This window comes from Patiria miniata, unplaced genomic scaffold, assembly GCF_015706575.1.
Source record: "Patiria miniata isolate m_02_andy unplaced genomic scaffold, ASM1570657v1 HiC_scaffold_20, whole genome shotgun sequence".
NCBI lineage: Eukaryota > Metazoa > Echinodermata > Asteroidea > Valvatida > Asterinidae > Patiria > Patiria miniata.
In genome coordinates, this window is record NW_024037059.1 from 16,166,421 (window position 1) to 16,188,755 (window position 22,335).

The 22,335-nt window shown below is 40.0% G+C and overlaps 2 protein-coding genes and 2 non-coding genes across 6 annotated transcripts in view; 1 reads left to right on the forward strand and 3 right to left on the reverse strand.

Annotated features, from left to right (window-relative positions):
• Window positions 1-1,246, forward strand: part of LOC119727569 (sulfotransferase 1A1-like) — a 37,980-nt gene extending 36,734 nt beyond the window's left edge. For 2 of the 3 annotated variants that reach the window (XM_038199500.1, XM_038199499.1), the window contains exons 9-10: window positions 81-261; window positions 448-1,246. In XM_038199500.1, coding sequence (XP_038055428.1) covers window positions 81-261; window positions 448-811 — 545 coding nt within the window. In that variant the 3' untranslated portion in view covers window positions 812-1,246. The remainder of the gene's footprint in view (window positions 1-80; window positions 262-447) is intronic. The other variant, XM_038199501.1, reaches the window with a different exon arrangement.
• A 78-nt stretch (window positions 1,247-1,324) lies between these two features.
• LOC119727572 (melatonin receptor type 1B-A-like) lies at window positions 1,325-3,725 on the reverse strand. Its single transcript, XM_038199506.1, has one exon. It carries the CDS (start codon window positions 2,459-2,461, stop codon window positions 1,334-1,336), a length of 1,128 nt encoding a protein of 375 aa, XP_038055434.1. The 5' UTR covers window positions 2,462-3,725; the 3' UTR covers window positions 1,325-1,333.
• Window positions 3,726-5,509: 1,784 nt separating this feature from the next.
• Trnam-cau lies at window positions 5,510-5,581 on the reverse strand. Its single transcript has one exon. It is a non-coding gene; the product is annotated as a tRNA-Met (tRNA).
• Window positions 5,582-5,966: 385 nt separating this feature from the next.
• On the reverse strand, window positions 5,967-6,038 carry Trnam-cau. Its single transcript has one exon. It is a non-coding gene; the product is annotated as a tRNA-Met (tRNA).
• Window positions 6,039-22,335: the final 16,297 nt, after the last annotated feature.

The following is a 22,335-nucleotide window of genomic DNA, read 5'->3' on the forward strand; positions in this document are numbered from 1 at the left end:
GAACTTAGGGTATCTTCAGTTTGATTGTTAAATTGTATGTCTCACTGTTACTTAGGAAACTCACTTCTTTCATCAAGCAGTTACTGAGGCCACTGGACCTAACTGCTTGTACGGGCCGCCTCCTCATATCCCCGGCTCTGATGTGGAGGCGTGTGGTGACACAGATAACCGAAGAATGGCTCAGGAATTTGACTCACGTTTCCCGCTCTATCTGATTGTCTCAGAAGACGATATATACCGCGATATGACGCTCACGAAAAGGTAGACTTACATTTATCGGACAGTATAAAGTAGGCAAGATTGTGGCTGAATTATTCGGGTAAAAAAAATTGTCAGAACGGAGAGTATGTATTTATTCCTTAACGCAATCTTGCATCGCGGCTTGAAGCCTAAAGCAACCTTCGATAATGAAAAACGAAGTTAACTCGGTTGTTGTTTCTTTTATAGAAGCCAGTCGCTTCTCTTCACGCAATGGGCTACCCACTTACAACCAGAGCAAGAGCATCAGTCGAAAGTCGGGCAACACACTCCTAGTCCTAGTCACAGGCAAAAGGCCCCAGTGCAACGACCCGGTCGCACGCGCGCTGCATCACCATCCCACGGACTGCATGGAGATGAAACCTCCCGGATTGGGGTAAATGTAGGGCTCCCACTGCCAACTAGCCCGCCCCCACCGAACAATCAAGTAAACACGCCCACCATTCCGTTCCCTGGGCATGTTAACTTCATTGTCACGGTCGGTAGCACGCCCTCTACATCACAAAGAAATCGGAGAGCAAAAAGGAGGAAAGAGAAAACATACCTTCAATGAGCTGCGATTTAAAATGTGACTTACAATTTGACTATGTATTTCAATATAAAACATAATTAAAAGAAAATGAAAATATGTACAATTGTATAATTACTATGTAGGCCTATGTATTTGTACTCATTTTGTTTAACATTTTTATGAGGGTCTTTTCAAGTAAACATTTAATTTTAATAAAAAAAGAAAGATTATTTCTTCAGCTGGGTAAATATTTAAGCATTGTTAAGTATCGTCCAGCTCTTTAATATAATATTCCTCCATGCGTTTTGTCATGGTTGATTTCAAATGTAACTAAATTGTCAACGTTTACGCGCAGGGAATTAAATGTACGCAATGAGTATACTGACGAACCTTTAACCATTGGGGAAAAAAAGATTAAAATAAATGTTATTAATTTTGTAAGTGGAAATTAAAAGCATAACGTTGACGCCAACAACAGTTCCATTAGGCCTATTTAGTTTTATTAAGTTTGATCACAAATCGCAAAAAGTGCCATAAGGCGCTCTTTTGCCTCTCCCGTCGTCGCTACAAGTTCAATGGGTAGACTTGCGCCCGGTGCCGCCGAATCCTACCCGGTATCTTGTCACATCGACAAGACAAAATGCAAAGCATAACCCTCTTGAAGTCAGGATGTTTGGTGGCATAGATGAATGGGTTGATGCAACTATTGATGCTTAGGACTACAGCTGTGTAGGGGAGGGCACGGCCGTTATTTGGGATGAGTAGAGCAACTCCATAAGGAGTCACTAGAGAGCAGAAGACGCACACGACGTAAAACATGTTCCATGTGACGACAAGTTGACGATGCGATACTTGACCTTTCAGCTGTCCTCTTTGACCCCTTACCCAGGCTCTGTTTCTCTGAGATGCATCATGCTCCACTGCGATGATCCTAGTATGTCTCCTCAAGAAGTTATAGATCCTAGCATAGCTGATGATGATAATAAGACACGGAACTGGGTAGAAGACTAAAGCAATGAACATGTTGAGAGCTCCAGCTAGTGGATGGGAGGAGTCGCGAGTGCAGCTTGCATGACGAGCGCTGTATCCAAGCCGTCCTAAGTCTGAGAACAGAGGCACTGAGGCAACGAATATAGACACCAACCAAGTCAGGAGAATCATGAATGCTGTCTGGATATGTGTGTAGATTCGCCGATAAATATGTCTGGGCATTGTGAGTAAATGAAGACGATTGAGTGCGATGCTTGATAAGGTAAAGATGCTACAACCGACTGACATGATCAAACCAAAGCCTCCCAGCGTGCAGAGTGAGTCGGGTAGCGGCCAGTCGTTTCCTGGGTATAGGAATGACACAATGGTCCAAGGCATACTCAGACATGCAGCCAAGTCTGAGACGCTCAAGCTGAGCACGAAGGAATTTGTGATGCAACGCCGTAACTTCTTGGATAAGATTACAGCCAGAATGACCACACTGTTCCCAACCAAGCCTGTCACTACAATGATACCAAGAACCACCGCTAAGACTTGCCTCTCGATGAGAGCAATTGCTGGTGTTACACCAGAAGGATCAACGGTGTGGTTCACATCCATACCTGCTGCTGGTCCCCGAATCACAAAGAGAAAGTATACGACCTTTTCAAGTATCGTCTGGCTCTTATCATCATCATATAAGTACGTATGCTGCATAATCATTCATCACTGATACACGTTAACCAATACAAAGACAGTATCAATATCGAGTCTCTTGATTAAACGTCCTCCGAGCAAATGAAAAATCGACGTTTGCACTAGCCTGAGACTACCCCCGAATTGCTTGGGTAACTTCCAGCGATGCAAGGACAGCATTTACCAAGCTAGGTTAATAGGAACCGCTGATACTCTCAAGGAAATTCACACAGACAGCCCTGTTTGCACCGTTTACCGCCGCCACTTGATTAAATCATTTCTTTTGAGTCGTCGACGAGCACTCTTTCAGTCTATTTTCCTGGGGGTTTATCTCACTCCACTCCATCACGATTAATTTCGAGATTTAGGCAAACACGTTTAAACATTAACAGTTCCACACATCCAATCGTTGAGGATAATATTATTTGATTATAAATTGAGCTGTCTCCGTTGCAGATAGTCAAGTGGGTAATATATTACACCATGTCGTGCCATTAGCAGCAAAAATTAATATTTAAATTGCCGGAGTTTATATATATCCATAGGTTTAATGTGTAAAGATGGCAAAATCGACCAAGGTTTTGAGGGAACCATTAACAAGATATTGATTGTATTTATGATTGGACTTTTGTTGCCATGGTTATTTTGTGGCTTTTCTACTCGTTATCTGCTGATCGGTCTTTACCAACTCTATTTCATACACGATACTCGGGGAAAAAAAACTGACAGAAGCGTTGTCATAACATTAATATTTTTTTTTACGTTCTGGCCAGCTTGCGATAAGTGATGTATTCTAACTGATATGCGTGCGTACAGCGTGTATAGGATTGTCATTGTGAGCAATCATGCATAATGGTGTGTTTTTCCAACATGATATATATCCGTGGGGCTCAACGTCGCAATGATATGTTTATAGTTGTCACAAGGTTTGTACTCCTCACAAATACAAATGATAGCTTTTCTATTGAGACTTGCCAGGTTACCATGGCAACCTAATTTGATAGTAATTTGACGACATGTGAGCTTGACTACATAATACACACCAACTAATAACAGGGATCATAGAATGCTGACTGAAAAGGTGACGCCAGGAACCGTACAGAATTCAGCTTTTAAAAATGTTTTATTTTAAACCAAAATAAATGCTTCCTCCATAACCAATTAACATAAGAGATGATTACTTATGCAGAGGGACGAGAAGGTGGCCATTATTTGGGGGCCGGGATGGGTTGTCTGCTGGCTCAGGACAGACGATTATATTTGGCCTTCAACTTCACTAGTTACTTTCATGAGGAATAAACTCACGAAATTAACAGAAGCTATACCGACGATCGGAAACTAACTTGGCAAGGTAATTCTTATCCAGCAAGCTTTAATTGCTTCGTGACAAATGGCGTTGCAATCATAACTTTTGCATTCACGATTACGATAATTAACTGATCGTTTGAAACACGACTGTGGAAATGACCAAGTACTTTTGACAGGCTGACGAAATTGATGGTATCACGTGACTGGAAGGACTAGTTCGGATACATAATCAGTTTTCCTTTTAAATCATTTATTTTGACCTGATTAAAAATTGCCAAATCTTGGTAGTCATTGTTACATGTTCAATATTTTCATCTATCAAGTATTCGAAGACCCAGAGATAGTACTGTTATGTATGTCAGATGAAACCAAACACAATTAATAATGTACACAAAGCAAATTCAAAAATTATGTCATAAGTCGGGAAACATGGTTGAGAACCTAATATAGTCCGAACTTGAAATTTAAGACCATTATGTGCTGTAAAAACATGAAACACAAGATAATAGACTGGCACATGAAACAACCAGTCCAACACCCCTTTATAGGCTGAGTGCAACAATTACTGTGTCAAAAGAAACATCTGGTACCCAGTCTCTATTTCTACACATATCCATAGTCATGCCACCAGACTACTGAAGGGTCAATCTTCTCAAAAAAAATTGGACATAAATCACTTGGCTTCACTCTCAGGTGCAAAATGTTAGGAAAAGTCTCCTTTAAAAATTGTATTGATACCTCAAACTTGGCTGGTGAAGTATTGAGAACCTTGTCTTTTCCTCATGAACATTTTGGAGAATCGTGTTGGCTTGAGAGTGAGTAAAAGTGGCCTAAATTTGTTTTGCGTGTTTGTTTGTTTGTTTCTTTGCACTCAAGGTTCCAGCCTGCTTGAAAGAAGTTAGAGAACTAAACAAAATAATATCTGTAAAGTAATGGGAAACAATCAACTAATTTTCTCTGTCTGGGGGTCTGTCTCTCGTACAATTTTTATCGAATATTGACAAATATTCGAATTTTGGCCCTTTCGTTTTCATGCCATGGTCTAACGAGACCTCGGGACACTCAATTTTAGCACTGGAAAATTAGCCACAGCCTGTTCAGAGTGATCACGCCCTCTATAGTTCATAACTGCAATAAGAGCGAGTAATTATTATCTAATAATTAAGTGACACTATTGCTTGCTCTAAACTTTAGCTTTTTTACCTCTGCCAAGGAGGTTATGACTTTTTTCCATCGGATTTGGTTTGTTTGTTGGTTGGTTGGTTGGTTAACAAGATAACTCAAAAAGTTATGGACGGATTTGCATGAAATCTTTTTTAGGGGTGGCCCTTGGTATTAGTTGCAAATCGATTAGATTTTGGAAGTGATCCGGATCTGGGTCTAGTCTGGATCCAGGATTTGTGTAAATTGTGCACCATTTATGCGAGTATTTCGTTTCGGTATTTGGCGGGAAATTGTTTAGCCTTGGTGGAGGTTTGTGCTCTCTGAGTGCTATTTAGTTTTTAAAATCTATTTTCTTTCCAATCAAAGAATAGCCATTTATTATTTTTAATAATGGGTAATACAATTTGACAAGATTTAGAATTTGCATAAAAAAATGGGGGAAAATGTAAAATAGTACAACGAGTATTCGATACATGGCCCAGCACGCTTCTACTGCGCCACTCGGCTCTGTTTATTACAAGTAAATAGAACTTTCACTAATCAAATTTCTGACATTTTTTTTGTATAACGAAAAATAAATTGCTTTGTTTAAAAAAAACAAATTAGCAGAGCGAGGTTTCGATCCTCGGACCTCTGGGTTATGGGCCCAGCACGCTTCCACTGCGCCACTCTGCTAGTCCAAAATCTCTTTGGAACAACGGGTCTTGTTTTTGAACTAGGGGAACTGGAACATTGGAGAATACAAGTGTATTCAGCTTGTATGTACTTCTTACAGATCACTCCAGGAAATTCACACATTATTGCAAACCATTCGCACTGAAAATTGCTAAGCGGGGGAGCGCGGTTGATATTGTTTTGTTTTTATCGCTGCTCAGTCATAAAAATGTTGTGTTTTGCTCTGAAAGACCCATACAGGGAAGTCTTATTTGAAGTTTGTATGATATGTTTTTATTGGAAAAAAAACACTGAAAAGATTAGAAATGTTACATGGTGTAAACACATCAGTCATAGTCTCTTATGACTCACAATGGGGAATATTTTTTAAAAAAATCAAAAATATTAGCAGAGCGAGGTTTCGATCCTCGGACCTCTGGGTTATGGGCCCAGCACGCTTCCACTGCGCCACTCTGCTTCTCATGACGATGAGTGTTAAAGCACAACTTTAATAATTACACGTCATCCGACGCAAGAAAAAAAGATGATGCAATACATGCTTGCACGTGTACGTACGTACGTACGTGTACGTGTAGTGTAGTGCTGCATGCATAAAACCATGCAGTGCACGTTGGCGTCATTGATGAATAGTCAGTCACACAGGCTAGCCATATTCATAATATTCATGGTTCTGAATGCAACAACTGTCACTGACTGTAGCTGTTTATCATGGTTTGTACGTGTATTATTGTTTCGTAATTCACAACCTTATGGACATGACTTTGTGGGAAACGGAACAAAAGATTGTATGCAATATTCGTCCCCACAGGGCAATTGCTATACGTGTCCACAAGGTAGCTTTTACTCAAACACGAAGACTTTCCCATAGAATCTAAGTTAGTAATTGTGTTGTATTTTCGCAAATTTTACGTGAGGGATAGTAATTCTGAATTTCAGCCCAGGACAAGGGCGGATCCAGGGGGGGGGGGGGGGGGGCCAATGGGGGCCATGCCCCCCCCCCCAAAAAAAACGAAATCAATTTTTTTTTTTTTTTATGTGACATCGCAATAAAGGCAGGCAATGAGTACACCACCATCTTTTCCTCAAAAAACATTGGTTAAAGTGGTCAGAAATTGCCTCAGATCGCACCACAGAGCATCTAGAATCCAAAATTTTTTCGGGGCCCTTAAGCGGGCCCCGAACCCCACGCCGTAATTTTGTTGACCCACTTTTTTGGGGGACCAAATTTTTTTTGGCCCCCTCCAAAAGTGTGTTCTGGATCCGCCCTTGGCCCAGGACAGGAAATTAATTCTGGTTCAAAATAGGAGCCGGATGAAACTGGATTTTTCACACTAAAATTCTAGTACACAAGAGCAAAGAAATAATTCCACATGGATACAAATTCCAGCATGCAGACTGAGACAGTTTCAGCTTAAGTACAGTACAAGGAGGATTTAGAGTCAATTATGGGCTATTATATTGCAAACGGCCCTATGTCATCAGATTACTTCGGCTGCTGCATGACCACTACATTAAGCAGCACTTGCAGTCAGTGTGAGCATGTAAAAATGTCTTCAAATCATCAAAATATAAGGAATATGGTTGCTCTGCACCATTAGGGAAATCTCCATCATGTAAACACTAACTTGTGGGTGAGTAAAGTGCAGTAGGCCTATTGTATTCAGGATAAAAATTGTTATCTGATAAAATTGAATAGCGCCATCTATCGAGCAGATATAGAGCAGATAAAGTCAGTTGGTGAACAACGCGGCAGGTGAATTTCATGCAGCAAAATAAAGACATTAAACTTTCACTGTGTGGCGCCCTTCATTCAATCACATGGTTGATACCTGGGAAAGATATGAAATGTGTCGTGTAAAGAAACAGGGTGTGGTACTTTGGGGAAAAGTAAGTGAATTGAATTGAATTGGACGAAAAAGAGATATGGTTTCCACTGCGTCACTCTGTGTGTTAGAGATGACGTTATCTTCACGCGTATCAGCCACGAAATTTCTATAGTTATTTTATTCCGTCATTTTGTTTGAATAAAAACCAAAAAAATGTTAAGCAGAGCGAGGTTTCGCTCCTCGGACCTCCGGGTTATCCACTGCGTCACTCGGCTGTTCTGCCGAGCATTCATCATCAGTTTCAATAGCTTCATCAAAGTCTGCAATAACAGTCATGATGCAATCAATTGCAATACGTTTTTTGATGCATTACAATTTGACCCCGAAATACATCATAACCCATGTAAACTATTAATTCAAGAATAATCGACATTTGTAACCAAAAACCAAGACTACCAACATTGATGTTAAGAATGTAAATTGTGCAGGAAGATTAACAAATCATAATTTTATTTTTTTAATAATAGCAATTTGAGCAGTGGTTCAAACCTCGGATCAACAGTGTAACGATAAAGATCATTGTTATCATCACTGCAGGTGCATTGAGACGAGTAATTTCAATGCACTTTGCAAGTAGTTCCCTCCTACGTTAGACGCCTAAACTTTATTTCTTTCAGAATGCAAAATGAAATAATGATCTAAAATTCAAATCCATAATTACCCACCCCAATCTCCAACTGAATAAAAAAATTAAGTTGTACATCTGAAATTTGCTCACAAAATTGAAACCTTGTATTCCCATCGCATGCATTTCAAGAATGCTCTTATTTCATCACAACTCCGTAACAGAAGTTCAAGATCATTAATCAAGAGTAAGCACTGTCAACTCATTTCGGACTCTTCAGGTCGCTTCGCTCCAAAAATATAAAACAAAATGTCTGCATTCCACACGTAACCGATGCAAAAACAATTTGCGACAATTTTTTCCTATTTTTTTTTCTCATGACTCTTCTGAAGAGATTCCCGCTCCATGGCCGGCAAATCAAAGCTAAATATTTACATTCCAAGCCGTTATTTCTACAATCTGTCAATAGGTTGCTATTTTGGTAAGGGAAGCCCGGATGGAGCGAATGTGTGGTTTCTGAGTCGATGATTTAATACCCATACGCGTGCTCAAACCGATTCCTTCCTCGGGGAAAAAACACAAGCGTTATCTTTTCCCGTGAATGAGAAGATGCGAACATTGGCGTAAGATGTCAAACCAAGAAAATAATAATTTTGACAAATATTTCACTGTAAATATATTGTTGATACTGTAGAAATGGTTTTTCAAAGAAGTTAAAAATTCACTTCATACACCTTCCGTTCATTTATTTATTTTTCGTTAGTTCTAACTATTGAAGACCGCCGCGATTTTTAGGAAACAGTGATGCTATAGCTACCTGATAATTTAATTTTGTTGGTTGCATTGGCAATCAACTTCACCATTGTCAAACCATGACGTCATCAGTGATATAGAGATATGCACAAATTGACCTCACTGAGGTCAAATCTCGCTTATAAGTTTACTGTGGGAAAACGGCCGTGCATGCCCTCTAATATGGGTGCGAATTTCAAAGGTATTTTTTTCTGAAATTCAGTATTGAGAATAAACAAACATTTGATATGTAACTATAATTTCAGCAATCTCTGTGTGTCTGTACTTCGATTATACAGTGCCCCAAAAAATTCTGGAGATTGTATTGTATTGTTGTATTGTTTTATTTCCATTTGTCACAAATTAATATAATGCAAATGCAACAGATTATTTGCTACAACAATAACTAAAATTAATAGAATGCTAATACATGTACAACACTTTGATCAATTAAACATAAATGGTGACAGATGAGGGAACCAGGTAAAAAGCCTAAGCTTATACAGAGCCTGGTCCCGTTTGTGAATAACTTATGAAATAAACAACAATTAAAGCTATGATTTAAAACAGTGGTCAATAAATTAATTAATTAATTATTTACTTGGCATAATAGTAGAAAAACTGAAGGAAATTGAAATATCATGTACTAATTTACAATATAACATTTAATTATGATGGAGTGTGACTTATACAGATGCGAATTATGGGTGCACGTCTTATATAATACCGGAAATAAGTAGGTTTTTTAGATTTCTTTTGAATTTATGCACAGTCCGAAAGAAGGGTATAGGGGTAAGCTGATTCCAAAGAAGAGGGCCTTGGTGTCTAACTGTTTTCATGAATGATGCGGTCCTAGCCTTGCCAATGTGAATTTTTTTGGCTGAACTTGTGTTATGTGAATGGACATCTAGATTCCTCACAAACATGGACCTGATATTTGTAGGTAGTAGTTTGCCTTCGAATTTAAACATTAGGATTCCTAGATGGTATTTGTACAGTTCAAAAATATTCAGTGTTTTATATTGTCTAAAAAGGGGCGCAGAGTGTTCTCTGAGACCGGAGTTTGTGATGACTCTCATCAGCTTCTTCTGTACTATTAATAATTATTAAGATAATCGAAGTACATTAAAAATGAGACGACGAGGCACAGAGATTCCTGGAATTGTAGTTAGATAATTCAAGGAATCTTTGTGTGTCTGTCTGCATGTGCGTTCAACCTGTGAGTGTGCATTCAACCTGTGAATACAACACCATTGAATCGTGTGCGTTGTTTGCATGAGCAGTTCTCAAAAATTTGCCCCTTCCGAACAGGCACATTTTCAACGGGTACTGTACTTTAGTACTAGTATGGGTCCTTGCTCTATGGTACAAAGCATCCAATAGTCCCGAGAACTGTTAAAAGAATATTTGGCCAGCTGATAAACTGGGGGTTTGTCACTACGTCAGTGTGATTCAGGAAACTTTGAAAAACAACTTTTTTGGGGGGGGGGGTGTTTTGACTTTGTAAAACATGGGGTAAAATTGGGGATGGCTTTGCATTGTTCGGCCAGTTTGCTTTGAAACACGTCCTCATCATAACACAAGGACAACAACATGACTTCTCAGACTGTGACGTCACTCTGACATCAGCCTTTGTTTTCCATCTACCTTGGGGATTACTTAACTGATAAATGGGCATCTCGACCCGTCTACTTGTAGTTGTACTGGATCAGTAGAACTATAATCCTCGGGCACTCTTACGTCTGGTTCTGAGAGATTGGCTTAATAGCATGCCTTTTCTTACAAAGCTATATTGCTTTGCGTAAAAAATATGGATGTTTATTTGTCCAAGTAAGCGCCGTCATATTTGCCATATATTCAGAGGGATCTTGTAATGAATTAGTATGAAATCATGACTACATAGACGACTGGCATTCTGTTTAAGGCTCACGTTATCCGTATAGCCGGGAGGGATAACGCTGGACTGACGTAGGTGTTTCAGACAGCCAAACACTGTTATTGTTCCTGGTGATTTGTTTTGTTCTGTGACGATTTTCGTGTTCTGTTTTGACAGGTATAGCGCGAGGATCTTCCAAGGACGTCGACAGGAATTAATACTTCCGTCAAACGGAATGCAATAATAGTCAGGTAAGCGAAGTACATGTGAGATCTGCCAATACATGAGAATGTCTATTCAACATTTACTGCAAGCATGATTACGTCTTAAATTGTGAGATTTATGTTGAAAAAAACAAACGATAATATAAATTTCAGGTAAAATATTTTGTTTTTTGAAGTCGGGTTATTAGCAGAGCGAGGTTTCGATCCTCGGACTTCTGGGTTATGGGCCCAGCACGCTTCCACTGCGCCACTCTACTGTGGTCGAAAATAATCATGCCTATCATCGCCCTATAAATTGGAGATACAAAAAAAAATAGTTTGTGAATTGAAAACTTTAGTTTGTTTTTTTTCGCTCCAAATAGTTAAAAGTGTGCTTGAGATGACGTCACACATCGTGATGGCGGTCCATTTGAGCGTCGTGACCGGGACCTGTCCGGAATTGCGTCGAATGGAAGCAATCAAGCTGGAAAGGGGAAAGGGATTGCGCACCAAATGACGAAACAAAAAGGTCAGACATGACACGCGGTCACGAACATTGTTGTTGCCTTAAACACGTGGGTGGGTGACGTCACGTGTAGATATTCTTAGATTTTAGATCGAAAATAGCGTGAATCGCTCAAGGCAGCGACTTAAGCGGTGACTTTTACGACGACAGTTGGACACTTGAGGGAAAAGTAACGAAAAAGGTGAACCTGAAATAATCCATTGCAAAGGGACCTTGCAATGGAGTTCACGACATCATGCCCCCTACCAGACTCCCCAGGTACACGCCCATGGGTACAGACATTTTGGGCAAACAAAATCGATGCGTCTTTTTTATTCCCTGGCTTAAACAGGTTACGTTCATACACGCGATCTACGCTGACGAGTGTAAAACAGCAAGCGCCGTGCGCAGTTTGGTTAGGTCGTCGACGTCAGACTTTTGAAGACTGAGCCAAGTGCCCAAGGTCAATATTGTTACCCCTGATAAGCACGCTTATCCATCCCTGGATCCATTTCAACCTCGATCTACCTTGGTTGGATTCGAATTATCGCTTTGGATAACACAGCAGTCTCCCTTTAACCGCTGGGGTCGATTGCTGTTGACGTTAGAATACCCGACCACGGCAGGGTATACAGCAACTTATATTATGTTATGTTGCAGAGATTCATTGCGTCTCCTTTTGAATTTACAATGTTGTGCGATTGTTCGACTTTGCTGGACTTTCGTGTAAAGAAAAGACGCTTGTTCTTGCAACTGTTTGCTACAGCAGAGTGGCGCGGAGTTGAGATGAAATAAGAGCATTCTTGAAATGCTCTTGAGATCGGAATACAGGTTTCCTACTTGTTTTTGCAAGGCGTATAAACATACGAATATATGCACCAGTAATGATAACACAGAGATCTTTACTTGGTTCGAACCACTGCTCAAATTGCTCGTATTAATAAAACAGTTATCATTTCTGAATCTCCCTTCACATTTTCCGTTCTGGGCATAAAAAGTTGACTTGAATAGTTTGCCTGGGTTATGAAGTATTTTTAAGGTCAAATTTTAATCAGACCCTAAAATGTATTGCAATTGATTGCATCATGACTGCTATTGCAGACTTTGATGAACCTAAACGCAATGATGATGGCGATAAGAATGCTCGACAGAACAGTACAGTAGCGCAGTGGGAGCGTATTGGACTAATAACCCGGAGGTCCGAGGAGCGAAACCTCGTTCTGCTAAACAAATATATATATATAATTGGGGGAGGAATTTCAGTTCAATAAAAAACACTTTGATTGTTCCATAGAATCCGCAAACGAGGATGAAGCATTCTCTCACTACAGGCAGAAATATACCCCCCCCCCCTTCTGTTGAAATCGCCTCTCAAATACCTTTTGTTTTATTTTGAAAAATAAGTGCTCACTGACTTCTTGAAACTTCGATGCAATAATTTCACTTGGCTGTAGACCAGCATAATTATAGGCCTACTACAGTGAAAGAAGTCTTCCCGGAAATCGTGGTCGTATACGGTGGCAGTGCAGTGATTCATCATCAAAAGCCCATTTACTGTTTGGATCACTGAACTTCTGAGAACGATAAAAATAAGTTACGGCGGAAGCTACGCGGCTGGTTTGTTTTCGTGGGAAGAGACACGGAGCGTGCACTATCTTTCAAGATTAAAGAAATGAGTGGCTATCTTTCTCCGTGGTTCGTCATGTGAACACCTGAAACTACAGCTCGGAAAATATCACTATCTCTGGCAGTCTTGTCAGATGGCATTTACTGAGAAGTTGATGTATGATGCGAGTGTGAGTGTAGATGGTACCAGGCGCAGGCTGGTGTCATGCAAGATAGTCAATGTGCCGTGAATCCTGACTAGCTCTCTGAATAAGTGACATCAAGTACATGTTGTCCTTTCCATTTCTCGTGCATACCTTGGCAAACTGGGTCCAATTTCTTAGAGCTGCATGTTATACGCGAACCCGCTGAATATAATAATGGTTAATCTCAAAACAAGTAACAGCCAATTCATTTATTGCGTAGAACTTTAATTTTACCTAAATGGTTCTCAAATTATTTGCTAATCAATTTTTTATTGTCATTTTTTTTTTTTTTAGAAATGAGCAACTAAAATTTAATCTGGCCATTATTAAATACTCCACAATTCCGTGAAATTTGATCTGTTTCATTTTGAAGCAATTATTCTTTAACAACGAAAATTCACTAAGATCCTGTGACAGTTTTGAACAACTTCACCAGGATAAAATTCGATACACGCAGTCATTTTTATAATATTCTCTTAATTTATGATTCTTACAACCAAAGACACACATGCAGTGTCTATTGTGCAACACAATTCCATACCCGCCATTGCCCCCAGCTGCGTTCGGGCTGTGCTGCAGCTCTAAATTAAACCATTCTCATTGGTTCTAGATTGCTTTCTGTCCTTGTAAGGTAATAAGATTTGAAATTTCCCGAATAAGGTAAAGTAAGCATCTGGCGAGGGGTGCTCTAATTAATATTGTCCTCCCTTTCCAGGGTTCTGCATCTGCCGGCACTAAATGATGATTTGACGTCATAGCAAGTGCTATTACTGACTAACGCTGCGGCCTTTTTGAAATCCAGGTCTCTCAAAACTGACTACGTCACTCGTTGATTGTAATTGTGTTTTGCCGTGTTTGGCGGGAAAACCTCGGAGTCCGTGGCTGAGAGATGGTAGTATTGCGTACACGCGGTGGGCCACAGGCCGTTAATAACGTCTCTAGCTCCCGCAGGACATGAATGAAATTCACGCTACTGCGCTCCACCGTTCATTTCTCTCTCTCTATCTCTCTGCCGTTCAATTATCACGCCTCCTTATTTGTACAGGGTTTGGTGACGTCTCAAGGAATGCGCATCACTCCTATCTCTCTGTGTGTCTCTTTGCCTTGGAGAACGAGTCGGTGGCTAGTCTGTATAGCAGCAGTCGGTCCCGTCACAAACCTCTCTAGTTGCACTAGCGACCTGATACGGGTCACAGCTCTAGTGGTTTTACTGATTGCATACGATAGGTCATGCATCACCTTCTACCTCACTTCTTACTTTCTTCTGTCTTCGATACTGCCGTCCGTGTATCCTTAGAGCTTGTGCATTTGGGACGACCCTGCTCCTTCGTACGCCCTTAAGCAATGACAGTGGCCGGAGACGGCTCTGGGGGTAGCACGTGCTGCATGTATGTGTACGAGTGTGTATAAATATAACCCGAGTGTCATGACTGGTCTGCATTATGATGATGGTATAGAGATGAAGTAGCATCGTGAATGCAGAAAGTGTTCCTTCTGTAGCACGAATCTATCATCGTACTCTACACTTGACCCATATAATCAGACTGTTGCTGAGCTAACTCTCTGCTATCAATATCGACTCTATCAGATCTGGATGCAATGCGATTGCCAGTTATTATTGAGACGAGAAAGCAGCTGGCGTGGTCCTTATGAGTATGAGCTCTCTCATCATCACTGCAGTTTGCATCTAATGCCCTTTACTCCTGTGATGCAAACACTGAGCTCTCACTATACTGAGTGCATGGATAATGCCATACATACGGACATCTTTCATCAGACTATCTTCTCGCATATACACCTACCGAATCGCGTTAGTCCACCCAATCTTAGCCTCTTGTCACCACGCCGTACTTAAATTCTGAACGACCCTAATGCATCTGAGAAACGTTCAAAACCCGCCGTCCTCCCTCGTATCAATATAACCTGAATATGCAATGATGCTGGCTAACCTGCATCGTGCATCGACAGCGCCATTTTCAGTTGCCGCCATGTTGACCATCTACAGCAACTTGTAGCTCGCAAACACGTGTTCTGTCAGGCGAAACATCGGCTAATGTCGCGGTTATATTTTGCGGGCCAGCACGGATCTGACAGCGGATATTAAATCGACTTTACTGGTGATTCCTCCCTATAGCTGGCTATCTCTCGGCATGATGTACCAGTGAAAGGTTGGACACCAATGACTGAGCTGAGCTGAAGCAGACAGACCAGACAGTTCTTAGATGGGCGTACAGACTCATAATTCATTGACAAGTAAGTGGACATTACATTCCTATTGGCATTTATGATGCAGAAATTGAGCTTGGGCTGTTTTATGATGGAGAAAATGTGCTGTTTTTGTTTGAAGATGTTTACATTGGGTATAGATAAGCTTTGCATTACCAGAATTACTTACTGTAGGTGCGATTATATGGCAAATTCTGTCTTATATTATTATACAAGATGTTGATGTAGCAATGCCAGCATATTGACAGGTGCAAAAGTGCATATTCTAGTTGGCATTTAGCAGGTGTATAATTGGACTGGTTGTTTATGATATGTGCATAGTGTGACGCTGCAGCCTGGTCAGGCCTGCGTCTGGTATTCACGCGAGGCATTGGGTTTGGAAATGCTACATCCTTCAATATGCATATATTACACTGTTGTTGTTTGATTTACAATGATAATTTCACAGTCATAAAACCTGGTTTGACCAGAATGAATGCCAGAGCGCAACGTTTAATATAATTGCTCCTTCCTTGAAGAAGAGTTTCAAAATGTTTTTGTTTTATTTTGCTGTAATTGATTGTATTGTCCCAGATGTCTTTGCATTTTTATTTGAAGAATTGTATTCAATATGATTGATCATCAACATGGAATTCTGCAATTACATGGTGCCATGTCTACTATTTATACTTATGTATGAATTCGAACGGTACGTGTATAAACCTTCACATTAATTGATATTTGGCGACTGACTTGCGATAAAAGCTGACCAATTCACTGACACCATTCAGTCAGCGAGCTTCAACTGAGTTGTTGTTTTTGCACGACCCGACATCAATATATTATCGCAAGGAGACCTGGACTTTTCTTGATTGTGATTGAAGTTACATACTTGAGTTCCGTCTCAAAATAAATTCAAGTCACTTTAGATATTCGAGGAATTCGGAACTTGCGAAAATATAAATAATATTATTTTATGAAGCCTTTATTAAAACGTATGCTTTAAGTGCAAATAAAGCAGTTGGGGAGTACTTCGAAAGATAATTAATACCGTATTAAGGTTTGATTTCAATCAGAAATATGTCCTTTGTAAGAAAATGGAAATGAATGAAATTATAAAAAAAAAAATCACATTAGTTCTCAAATTTATATTGCTTCAATTAGGAAATCTTTTCGACATTTAACAAACAACACGAATGAAGAGTAGAGTCTGAAAAGTTTGTTAATATAAACAAGATGACCTGTAATGCATAGTTTCTCTGTGAACAGATAAAGATTATCCAAATCCTGATATCACAGCCAGAATAAAATACTCCTTTTAGCCTGCAACCACCAAAAACACACGTACACTTTATAAAAATCTCACTCACGTACATGCACAAAATTGGGAATTAACCCATTTGGAGGAAAGCTAACACGGAGTTTGGATTGCCATTATCACAAGCTGACATTTTGCCTGATATATTATCTCAGTCAGACCGCCAAAGTAAAATGCAGTACTCGTACAGCGCCAGGGGGAAATTCATGAGCTAGCCCGTTATTTGGCAATTGTCCCTAGTGCACACATTATTTATTCAAGCTCTGTGAATTTTTGTTGGGGTTTTGCGAACGCGCGATATAGAGAGGTATATAAGACAAGGAATGCGCGGGGAAAAGGCAAACAAAAATGTGGTCATAATGAGAAAACGCGCGTAATCTACACCGATCCATCAATGAAACACAGTTAAAGGCAGCAACCATGCTCGGCCAAGGAGCTGCACTGATGCACTATAGCGCGCCAAAACAATCATGAACTTCGTAACGATTTTATCTGCAGGGTAGAAATATGACCATCGTCTCCAGCATCATCATAATAATATCGTTAGGTTTATGCCATTATATTCCATGCGTCCCTATACCATACTGTCATTTTGTTGCGTTTACTATACTGAGGAGTACATGTACTTTAAGACATAGAACTTAAGACAAAGAATCCAAAAAAATACCGAACGGAATTACCCTTTACATTATTTCAAACATATAGAGAGAATCGGCAAATGAGAGAAAAAAATAAAAACTTTGACACATCCCTTTTAAGAACGAGTCTTTGGAAAGGTGCGACATAAATCTTCTTTTTGACCTTTGTTTGCATTACAAGCTATCGCTCAAGTGTAACATTCAAAATCAAGTTCTGAAGAAAATTGATTGACAAATCTCAATCAGAATATTAAGTAGCCACTCACATATGCAGCTTCTTTCTGTATAAACAGTCATGACGTAGTCATAATTACTCTATTTTTGTACGACTGTATTGACGTTGGGATTGACTTGACTGGACGGTAATCCGATGATTATCTTGCACATTACGTCTTTCCTGATCACCACTTAATTAAACACAAGTTATCTCAAACGTCAAAAGTATGCACACTACAAAGAAACTTAGACAAACAAATTGCACCTTGCAAAACACGGGGGTGCGAGTGCGTGGTATAACGTAAAGGCAGATACGATAAGAACAACACCCACCTTCTTTCTTTAAATATCTCCATATTTACGTCTTTCAGCCATTATTTGTTTGTTTTCTTCACCGAAGTTCCCTATTTTTAACCCCAACGTTTACAACCGTCAGCAATATCATTAGAATTTGCAATAGTTTGTCGCAGGAGTCTATTGGTTTTTTTTTTTCAATTGTTAAATAAGCCCGGGGAAGTTCTTGCAGGTACTTAAGAATGCCATACAGCAAATTCAGATTATATACCTCTGGTTCTTTTCAGAACCATTCTCTTAGTTGAGAAATTATTCGCAAACCTTTCGTTATTTAGTATCTCCACCATGCAAAGCCTCAAATCTTACTTAGATTATTTTTCGTTTGTTACACTTTCAAACCACCGTAAAACAATCTTCAATATTCGGACGGTAAAGACTTCATATGAACGTCTCTAGTGTAGATTCTTCGGCAGAAATTATTCGAAGCATGTGACATCATTAGACATAACTGAGAGAGAAAACTGGCAACCATCCCAAACATGTCACGTGATGGTAGACAAGAGAGTCACAACATCCCAAGAGATGTCCGAAAATACAAGAAATACAAATAAATCAAGCGATGTAGTTCCTTTTTTTTGAAGATGGCACTTGATCGTGAAATGTCAAGCATCACTTGTGTGTACTTCCAGTGTTGCCTTCGCTATGCTTGGGTGATCAGAACGTCCCGCACAAATTCACACAAGGTATGGCCACCAAACAGTAGTCTGGTACCGCTGACGTCACAGAAGCATAGATGAAATAATATTTGCCAAAGGCAACTGGGAACCAAACATGCATTGCAATCCCAGTTATGATTTCAGTGTAATATTTCAATAAGATTGTAAGCTAAACATGTAGGTTCTTTTACTTCAAGAATAAGAGGCAAATCAATAAGAGTTTTTCCACATCCTCATTTGAATTATGCAATTTCATTTACCAGGGACTGGTGACGAGTCTATTGCTGCACCACGTGCCGGCAGCCATTACATTAATTTGCCGCGGTGCAGCGAAACAAAATATTTATCTGGTGTTCATATTTCGTTTGATAATTCAGCTAATGTTGGCCTGCTTTCTTGATTCCCCATACGATGTAAAGTGATATACATGCGGACATGGGTGGTATGTGTGGATGGCTATAATAACGAGATGGTCTATCGGATATGTCTGTGCCTTCTAGCTGCTGTTTCTTATCAAATCAGTGTGTGCAAAAATATGGGTCTCAACAAATCATGACTGTTCTCAATTTGCATTGTATGTGAGTAGACTAACCAAACATTGCGGTATTGTTTTCTCATACTCTAATTAACAGCAGGCACATTCATATATTAATCTCTATCAAGCCTTTCTTAAGATTACGTCGCTCCTTGCTAAGATCCAGTTGATGCTTAACAACATCCCAAACATGTCACTTATGTCTTTACTCAAGCTTCAACTTTGACATTTTAAGCCGCAGGAGATAATGATGAAGGTCTCCCTTAAGGAATGATGTTAAGTTTCATGACCTAATAAAACATTCCATGATTAATGAGGCTTGTCTGTTTGCAGATTGCGACTCTACCTTTTCTTGTGACTGTCTTCTAACTTTTTAAATCTATAATCGCATTTTGATGTTCTAAATTCCATAAACCTGCAAAGAAATCCTTTTTTAACCTCTATGTTTGCTTGTACCGTGCTCTGCTCAGCTCGGCCATCCGATCGTGTTGGTTCGACTCAAAACGGCTCAGCTCGGCTTTAATCGGTCCAGCTGGGCTCCATCTTGATTCTGTTGGCAATGCTTGGTTCTTGGTTTAGCCTTAAACCCTGGATAAAACAGTTGGTCTGTTTTTAAATTATTCTGCTATAAGATTTGAAGGATTAAGAGTGTTGACATCTCCATGAATTGTAGATCACCGTTGACTGCTTCCTGTTCAATATCACGTCTGGTACATGGTCGCGACCTCATCGCTCGAAGGAAGCCAGTCTACAGAAAGCTCTTTTGCCGTATTCCGAGTAAAGCCTCGATACATTTAGTTAACCCTGCATCTTTTTGGATGCATCTCGCATATTACCGAAGTAAACTATACATAGTACAATATCTATACCTCGGTTGAAATGCCCATGGAATTCTCGGTAAGCTGATTATTCCTCCCTTTAATTTACTGAAAATGAGTACGAGTTTTGAATAAATAACAGTGTTTCTCCATGAAGGCAGACCTAAGCCAGTGCGGAGTAGTGGTAAATAATGTATAGGAATCAGAACGCTAGATCGTCAGGATTTTCTAAGAGGAAAAAATGGTGTACCCACATGCATCCATATTTCAGACACGTGGCTGTACATCAATAAGTGAAGCACTGCTACTGGCATTGCTTGACAGTCACTAAATAAAAGATGGCCCTGATGTGAATCGTAATCATAATTTTAATATCCTGACTACTTAAAAAGGATTCCCCTCTGTGCTAATTCCGATAGAAGCATTAGGGTCTTGGAAGGATTTGTGTCATTATTCTAAGTAAAGTGCACTTTTCTCCCGTCACAATCACAGATAAGTACAAATTACCCTCTCTTAAAGACATTTTTTCATGATTTATGTATCGTCAGTGATGGCTAATTTATTAATTACAAATAAGAGGCAGGCCCAGTATTTCATGATAGACCTCTCAGGGATTCTTGTACATGTATAAGGATGTTCTTATCACTTTAATGACAGCCGAATAAGACATCAACGTCACGATACGACTCAGGGAACATGGCGTCAGAGATCGATGCTTGTTATTAAAGGTGTGTGGTCTTCATTGCAAACTGTGGATTGATATGGCTTGTCGTTATACCAAGGCAATGTCAGGGTCTTTCTATCGAAGGAACTTGATATAGTCTGCAATAAAGGTGAACATTAAAGAAAACATTGATATCGTACCAAAAGAGCTTGGGAATGGACAAGGTTAATATGCATGAATCTCGCAATGGTCTGACATCCCCTTACCAACTTCAATTTTCCGTTTTGCTCGATCTGCTGGCATCAGTCATAAAAATAACCATATACTGTTTTAAATTCCTTGTAATGCTGGTTCCCCCGCGCGGAGCCTCTTTAACCCGTCGAAATGGCATTCATTTCATGGTCACGCTCGGTATCATCCTCATGAAATTGGATAACATAAACTGAGTGGCAAATTGCCACTTGCGGCCAACACTTCATGTCATCTCATATCTTGATTATAATATGCGCCATTAATTCCAACCAAAAAAAAGCTACCACCCCCAAAACAGAGCTTGAATATCATCTTATACAATCCACGAGATCCAAATGGTTATAGCTGAATGTTGCTCCTTGTATGACTCAACCTGCAAGTTCTAATTTGACGGCCAGGTAACCGAGTTAAAGCAATTGATAGAAGCTGTCTTGTGAATTGTTGAATCGGAGTGGTGTGTATTGCTGGTGCTATGCTAGCGGCGTTATGGCGTCATTCCCAGGTAAGCTGTATATAGCTAGACTGGATCATTCCCAGGGCTGGGTTAGACTGTGCTGTAATATGGACACTGATGACGTAGCAATGGCGCTTTATGAATAGTGCTGGGGTCTTCTGCTGCTTATATCAAAAGAAATGTTTTCCCGCCAACCCCGCAACCTGTATATGCGTGACAAAATAATGTTGGCCACATTCAAGGCCAGTTTTAAATATCGGACGCTACCTTTCCCCACTTTTTTTTTATAAAATAATCATACGATGCCGTTTATCAAGTGCAATTTTGTAACAATAGAGAGCGTTTTTACACACACACAAATTAAAATTGAATTCAGTCGCACGGCATTAGAGGGCGTTTTGCTTTCAATTAACATTTGATCTTTAAAATTAATTTGATCCCAAATCAGAAGATTTGTTGCCCATTTTGTAAAGCAGGTCATAGCTTGTCTAGATTATAAATTGGCTTGATGCTTTAGACCTAGCTCTCCCTTCCACCGTTGGTAGTCTTGGTCCCGCTGGGAGTGCGATAGAGCAGTCACCAACGAATTGAATTTCTGGCCTGTCGCGCCCCGATCACCGCCTAGCCTAAAAGTGCGTCAGAGTCATAGACCGATGACAACACGGAGCGCTTGATCCTTGCTTCGCTTCGACACCTCCCATGCCCATCCTAATTAATTTCAGACCGACAAATGAGGTATGAGAGACGGAGGCGAGAGCAGCGATGTTTATGATTCCCTGAGGAGTACTAGTCCGTATAGAAGACACCCGAGGCAGGCTTGCCTTGCATCATGGAGAAGTACACCCATAAACAACAGGGTACATCTCAGTCTAAGATGATAAAGAGGTCTTCTTGTTTGTACTCACACCCTTCATACCCATACTCCCTCGGCGATGTGGTATTAACCGAGCCTCACAAAATGTAGGCCACCGCTGCAAGGTGATAAATGCATACTTGCCTTCCCATC

Coding starts and splice junctions, on each gene's coding strand:
- LOC119727572 (XM_038199506.1), bottom strand. CDS start 2,461: ATGATTATGCAGCATACGTACTTATATGATGATGATAAGAGCCAGACG.